Below are 7667 nucleotides of genomic sequence, written 5' to 3' on the forward strand. Positions count from 1 at the left end.
GATGTGGTAGGGTCCATATGCTCTTTTAATTGCACCCCTTCCCTGTATATACCTATCAACTTTCCTCCAATCACACCCCTAGATCCCTGTGCCTCTCACTCTCTAACAATCACTCTTCTCTCGCTCTCTACAATCACAACCCTCTTTTCACCTCTCACGTACAATGGATGTGGTAGGGTGGGGTCCATCCTCTTACAATCACACCCCTCCCCTGTACCCCCCCTCTCTATAAGCCCTCTGCACGTACATCTTAACTTAACAATCACACTCCTCTTTCCTGCCTCTCACATATCACACGGTACACCCCTGTTTTACAATGGATGTGGCAAGGGCCATGCTCATGCAATCACCTACCCCCTGTACCTCCCTCTACCTCTCCAACCACACCCCTTTACAGACCCCTCCATTTCACCTCATAAAATATAACATGCACAATCTAAATTTACAGTTTTATTGAATTGAGAATGCACAATACTACAGAAAACTTGGAACATAGCACTTTGCTGATTGATACCATGGCATAAAACTGGAATATTGAAGCCATTACATGATTAGCCATTTGTATTTGACCTGCCTCTGTATTTTATGTTACATTAATGATGTCATGCAGGCTGTAGTGTTGATAAATGTTAGCAGAAGAAAGTTTGACTGAATGGTCAATGTCAAAACCTTAAATACAATAAATATCTAATCATTGATGAACAATTATAAAAGCATAAGAACAACTCACCACAGATAATATTCACGAGATGCAGTATACATTTCCGTTAAAATATCTAGAGATTGTATTTTGCTTCATTTACAATGATTAAACATAAATATTTTCATTTTTTTTGTTATAACCCACAAATCAGAAGGTATTGGATTTCCATACAAACTGCTCTATATGAATGTTATGTGTTTGATCATAAACCCTTAATAACATTACCTGAGTGCAATGTACAAATGAGTTACGGTGAGGGGCGACAAGACTTTAATCAAAGTAAAACTTTCAATCATCTGTTTTGTCACGGTGACTTGCAAAGTGCATTTTCAAGCTAAATACTTCTACCACATGTAGAAGGATACACACATATTATATAACAATTTATTTACAAACACTCATCACATCATGGTCGAAAGAACATTACCCAAACAAATCTTGTTGGTATTTTGGTATAGTTAGTATACATGTAGAGGGACATAATCTAAGATACATTAATCTAAAGCCTCATGCATATCAAATTGTATCTTGTCCTCTCTATCTCGGGTCTACCTGCATAGGAATAAATATAATTAACAAGAATACACAAATTCCTTCTTACGACTGTCTTATAAGCTTTCCTTATATCACGTACATGACAATACGAGCCCGAGTCTGTTTACCCAGAAGGTATATTTGATGACATAATCATTCCTATATCATTACAGACATTTGAAACCTTTTAATCACAGACTTTGAAAATATTATCATATCTGAAGGATCTTTACATCAAACACAAGATGAATCGTGAATAAATATAATCATGTCGTGGAGTATACTACTCACTTTACACAAATAGATAATACCCAAAGTCTATGATTTTTGCTGTACACTTCACTATGCTGGCAGAACCCTCAGAACTAGTGACACCATTAAGACCTACTAGGAAACGTTCTTTGGACCAAAATCGACTCGCAGCTTCATATCCTGATAGCCTGGAAATTGCCATTGAATGATTTAGTCCTCCTCAATCTTTGGCGCAAGGTAGTACTTCAGGGAACCGTTGTCACCAATGTCATAGGATACAACTATGAAAGAAAGAAAGTTTGATACGATTATAAACGAGAGAATTTCAGGTTATTTATTGCAATACAAGAATAAATATCACTAAGAATGTATTCAAATGAAACATGGGAGCTGTTGATAAATATATCTACTTCTCCATGAAAGAAACAACTACTCTAGAGTACTAAGTCAGGCAACCAGATAGGTACTACTTCAAGAACCCTTTGCCTGCGTTATACTCTGACCAAAAGCAGGATTAAGGATTATAACTTCTGATACGTATGCACTTTCTATCTCTTTCAAGAGGGTGGGTTGATGAACATTCATGGACAAAAAAACCCTACTTTTATTGTCATCACAACAAACAAAATCATCAAAGTTCAAACATCAACAATTTGTTTGCGACACTTGTGCTCTCAACACATTGCATGCTTAAAAATACTTGGAAACTATTGCATGCTTTTTCATGATTTTTTTTTTGATGGTCTCGGTGGAATGAATCCCAAGTGACCACACTTGACCAATCATTTGATTAGGAACTAGCATATCCGGACACCTACCCCCTGGACATCCAACCCCAGTCAACTACCCCCTAGGATAGTTGTCCGGGTGGTAGTCGTCCCAGAGGGTGGTTGCCCTAGGGGGTAGTTGTCTTGGGGTCGTTATCCGGGGGGTGGATGTCCAAGAACCGGAACTAGGAGTGAGTCTTACAATATCGACTGAACCCTACGATGGCCTACCTAGTGGATGTTCAGGACAGAGCTGAAGTGTGACCGTGTCTGAGAGTGATGTGGCCTTTGTGAAGTAGTTAAGATATCTGCTAGCGAATGAGAGACTGCATGGTGTATCCTTGTCCATCTCAACAGAAACCTGTAAAAGCATACAGTACATCATCAATACAAAATAAATCTGCAAGTTGGCAACAGGTACCTGTCAAAACATTACATGAGTACTAAGTACATCTGCATCAAATTGGCAACAAAACGTGTCGAAACATTACATAAATACCAACTAAATTTGCATCAAAGAGGGGGAAAAAGATCTTTTCATGTTAATATTCCTGAAGTCTAAATTACTCATTAATCTTTAGTATCATTTGAGGTGTCCACACTTGTACATGCATTGCTTCTTAGTGGATCCCTCTATTTCAAATATGTATTTATACATTTGTTGTAAATTTTTATAATTTTTTTCTTGGAAACACAAATAACTTGAAATTGAAATTTGATAAATTACCTTCTCGTCATCGTCAACGTTTCCGCTCTCTTTGAGTGCGATCTTAGCAGATCCAATTTCACCAGTTCCTGAGAACTCAACGCATCCCTTCTTGACTGAGATGATGATGGTGTCGCCAAACTGGCTCAGATCTCGACAAATCCTCTGGAATTCTACGGATGGGACCTTGACTGTGGCTGCATATTCTGTGTCCTGGTAAAAAAAAATTGAAAAATTATAAAGGTGAATAATTAGATGAATTCTTAAGTAGAACAAGACATAAGGGATGCTACCATCTCTAAAATACCCTGTTTGGTTAGGGGTTTCAGGGTAATGTAAAATAATTGTATTTTCAATGCAATGTTTACAAATGAAAATGGCCCTTATTACTTATATGAGCTGGATAATAAAAAAAGATGATTTTGTTTCCTATCACATTTCTTTAACTTTTACTGACTATTTTTGTTCAATTTTCTGCTTAATTTCAAACCAACTTGATAACAGATGTTACTGTGGTAAAAAAAAAAAAAAATAACATAACTGTGAGAAAAATCGCACTTTAAAACACAGAAAAGCTCCAGTGAACATGAAAGTATTTATTACACTGAGGAAGAGAACTTACTGGAATGCCAAGTGTCTCTTGATCAATGTCTGTCAGTTTGATGATAAAATCTGATGTCTTGTCATCGTTGGCAGACTGGAATAAAAGGTTGCATTCGTCCGGTTGGTCTTCAGCCTTCAATGTGATAATATCGTCATTTGCAGCACATTTCAGAATCTTGGAGAATCTGAAATTAAAATAATTTATAAAGTGTAATAATAACTGCATCTGCAAGGTGATTCAATAATCAAACCAGTTATACAAGCCCAATATATTAAAAAACAGGCGAAATTGCAAAATAGTATGGTTGTTGATAACTTTTTCTTGAATTTGAAAGGCTGTTCGTCAAAATGCGATCACAGATGACTGAGCATTGGCCATTTTCAGAATAGCACAAGGAAAGAAAGAAGGTTGGGAAGATAGGTTTTCAGGAGATGATCTGGAATTTGCTCAGGACTGCGAAAACCCGGTCAACATTGGTTAAATATTTGTAAGTTATTGCAGGAATAAGATATTTTCTGGGATTTTAGACCCTGTGACCTTTCACTTTTGACTTAATTCCTTCACCCAACATCTAAGCAGTTCATCCTTGCATGCTCGTACATACTTGTGCCAAGTTTGGTTTGAATCGCTTTCACGCTTCACAAGTTATTGCAGTTAAAATCTGAAAAATGTACTTCCAGGAAACTTACGTTGCATGGTTGAGTCCCAGTGTCACGTTGCGATCACATCTGAATTGATCAAACAGGTCATTCTGGAGCATGAGGACAGTCAGTGCAACGTGGCTTGGATCCATGCCCTGCATGCTGATACCTGTTGGATTAAAAGAAAAACGAACATGACTAGGTCTGCCTATTTCTGTATGTGCAGTTATTTTCACAGGTTTTTTTTTCATGAATTTCGCAGATCACTCATTGATTGCAAATTTATAAAATGTAAGTATTGTTGCATGTCGAAATCACTTATACAGTCAAACCTGCTTTAGTGACCACCTGTCTACAAAGAGTCAAAGACCACATTTTTTTTGTTTGTCTTGAAAACGGTTGCTTATTGAAACTTACACTAAATTTTTTTGGATGGACTACGAGGTCGCGAACCACCGAAGGATTGGGGTAGTAGACCGTAGATGTGGGGGGGGGGGGGGGGGCAGAGATGCCAACCCTTTAGGATGGCTGTCAGTAACATTTACCATATTTGTCCGTAACAAATGGGGGTCTTTCCGTAACGCATGACACCGCAGCATAATTTTCGCGCAAAACGTACACAAACACCCAATCACTCTTACTGTATTTCGAACCTACCATATTCAAGTCCAAAATAAAGATGTGCATAAAAACGTTTTTAAAAATCTGTATCCAGTCAAAGGATCTCCTTCTCGGGTACTCGCTCTTTTGAGTGAATCCATGATAATATTCAGGAAGAAAACACCTCGTTCAAGCGTCGAATGGCAAATTCGAATCCACAGTCAAATGGCAGAGCTCGTATTCTACACACGCACACGTACACTCACCAGTACCACAGACACACCATACAGCCCAGGCCGCTAGGCCCGGCGTTCATGAACAACAACACACCGTATACCGCACTGCACTTGCAATGCGCCCGCTGAATCACCGAAGTCTTCGCTACTATATTGCGGGCGCCATGCGCACGATCATCTACCCCCATGCTCCCCTCAAAAGGCACGAACGCACGTAGCATACGTAGCGGCCGTGTTGTTTTGGAATTAAACAAGATGGCGGCGGACGGACCATGTGCGCGAAAGTGTCTATCCAGTGTAGTCAAATTCAGTGAACCTATGAGTGAATGCGTGCGACATGCAGCGCTGTGTGCGGAGGCTATGTGATAAGGCGGCATTCGCTATATAAAGTACTTATGTTTATCGTTTCCCCGTAAGGCGTGATCTGGTTATCAGTGCTATGTTATGCTTTAGTCTTATGCAACAGTCGTTTGTTTTAAAAATATTTTTAAATTACAAAAAATCGGAGTTTTGAGGCATGCAATCGGAATTCGGAGTGGGTATGAAAAAAGCGGAGTAACTCCGCCTAAATCGGAGTGGTTGGCAGGTATGGGAACCTGTCTATAAAGCCCACTTTTCTTGTCTCCCTTGGGTGGTCTTTGTAGACATGTTTCTCACATGTCATGTCTGGTAGTACAGTGTACTTAACATTTTAAGAGCCTGTGACCTCTGCCACCAAATATCTAATCACTTCTATGATTTGCTTTAATGATTTTCAAGTTATTGTAGTAACAATAAATTTTCCAGTAGTTTTTAATATTCTACGATCCTGCGACCTTTGACCTCTTCTACTCGAAATCTTGCCACTCGTGCATGCTCATCCAAGTTTGGTGGGAATTGCTTTTCAACTTTTTCAAGTTTTTGCAGTAATGAGATATTTGACAGCATTTTAAACGCTTATGACTCACTCCCCTTTCTGCCCAAAATCTAATCAGCTCATCCTCGTATGCTCATTCATAATTCATTTAAGTCTGGTTTGAATTACTTCATAAAATTGTAAGTTATCATGGCAAGATCGACGTTTTCCCTACAACTCTTACTGCCCAAAACATAATTAGTTCATACTTCCTCCAAGATTGGTTTGAATTGCATAAAATACTTTTCAAGTTATTCGGTAACAAGATATTTTCTGGTAGTTTTTAACACTTTTATGACCTAGACAATTTCTTCATACTGTTCTACTTTCATCTGAAATCTTTGTAGACAATTGTCACATTGTCAAGCCAACTCATTAGCAAGGTAATTTACATCATGCATGTAGACCTAGAATCTATATCTTAATATTTCTTAAAGTGTAGACTATGTGTAAATTTAAGTTTCAGGGTCTTTTTTCTTCTTCTTTGTTCTTGATCCTTTTTTTCTGCAGTTCTGTTGCTCCAAGTTGTAATTTTCCTCTTTTCCCCCTTTCTTAAGCGGCTAATAAAAGGCTGCTGCAATTTAACGCGGCCAAAATGCGTCCTCAAAAATAAGGATCGTCTGCAGTGCATTTTCGTGGTAGTTTTTTTCTTCATCTGCGCTCCTCGGGTTCTGGGTTACTGAACCGCCCTCTGGCAATGTGAAAAAATTCCTCAAGAGAAAACATCCCTAGTTCACCCTCTACTTTTACAGGTTGTCCGTCTTCCTGAGGATTTATCGCTCATAATGTAAAAGTCTCTGTACAATGTACAATCTAGGTCTACAAAGTCAATGTATGCGTCAAGAAAATTATCACGGAATCTGTTTTTCGCATCGCCAACGCGCCAATCAAAAATATGAAACGTCTGCGAATATGCGGACAATCCTTATTTTTGAGGACGCATTGGTCTGTGTTTACGAAGAGTCGAAGACGATCCTTATTTTCAGACCAGCGCCCCATAGGCCTACTGATCACTGTAGCCTACCGATTACGCGGCCTTACCATCCAATTTTGCTGACCCATGATTCAGTCAACATTTTTGTTTTTCCTTCTCTTTCTCTCCTTTTCCCTCTCTCATCTTGCCGCATTCTTTTCTCTCCCTTTCCCATCTTAATTTTTTTATTCTTAAGTTATTCAAATTTTTAATCCCGCCAAAAAAAGCAGAGGGGGGAGGGGGGGGGGGCTGCCACTGAGGGTGTCTTATCTATTTTTTATTACACAAAATGATGTTGAGTCTTGAGAGAATTCTGGAATTTTGGAAGCTCAGCTCAGCTCAATCATCAACTCATCAGAACTGACTGCATTTTCCCAGTAAATTACATAACAAAAAATAGATTTGATCCAGTAATAACAAATAAGGTAGACTACAGGTAATTGTTTTCCTTTCGAATCTATTCATAATCAGTTATCATTATCAAACATGTTTAACTTAAACTTATAAAGTAAAACAAAGTTTAAAAAAGGATTCTTCTTGCCTGCCGATGAGCATTCCCAATTTCCTGATGTGATCAACTCCCTGATGCCTTCCAGAGCTTTCTTCAGGATTGATCCTTGGAGGAGCCTTGCTTCAAACATGATGATACTGTGTAGTTGGAGCTAATAATACGAGGAAAATCAAGTGGTTTTGAAGCAGTCACCAGCAGAATCAGAACAAGGACGACGACACAACTGCACAGCACGACAATCTCCA

The 7667-nt window shown here is 38.7% G+C and overlaps 1 protein-coding gene across 1 annotated transcript; it reads right to left on the reverse strand.

The window, feature by feature from the left end:
* Positions 1–428: 428 nt before the first annotated feature.
* LOC765052 (proliferating cell nuclear antigen) lies at positions 429–7667 on the reverse strand. Its single transcript, XM_030979496.1, has 6 exons — positions 7453–7667; positions 4256–4376; positions 3585–3750; positions 2984–3175; positions 2488–2617; positions 429–1770 (listed from the first exon to the last, which is right to left on the reverse strand). Exons 1-6 carry the CDS (start codon positions 7550–7552, stop codon positions 1700–1702), a joined length of 780 nt encoding a protein of 259 aa, XP_030835356.1. The 5' UTR covers positions 7553–7667; the 3' UTR covers positions 429–1699.

This window comes from Strongylocentrotus purpuratus, unplaced genomic scaffold, assembly GCF_000002235.5.
Source record: "Strongylocentrotus purpuratus isolate Spur 01 unplaced genomic scaffold, Spur_5.0 spur5_scaffold_10, whole genome shotgun sequence".
In the NCBI taxonomy this organism is placed as follows: domain Eukaryota; kingdom Metazoa; phylum Echinodermata; class Echinoidea; order Camarodonta; family Strongylocentrotidae; genus Strongylocentrotus; species Strongylocentrotus purpuratus.

Bases quoted from the DNA above. Each gene is read 5' to 3' on its own strand.
- LOC765052 (XM_030979496.1), bottom strand. From the start codon at position 7,552: ATGTTTGAAGCAAGGCTCCTCCAAGGATCAATCCTGAAGAAAGCTCTG. The intron at 3,176-3,584 runs GTAAGTTCTCTT...TTTTTTTACCAG, and splicing joins AAGAGACACTTGGCATTCCA to GACACAGAATATGCAGCCAC. The intron at 1,771-2,487 runs GTAGGCCATCGT...TTTCTTTCATAG, and splicing joins CTGTCCTGAACATCCACTAG to TTGTATCCTATGACATTGGT.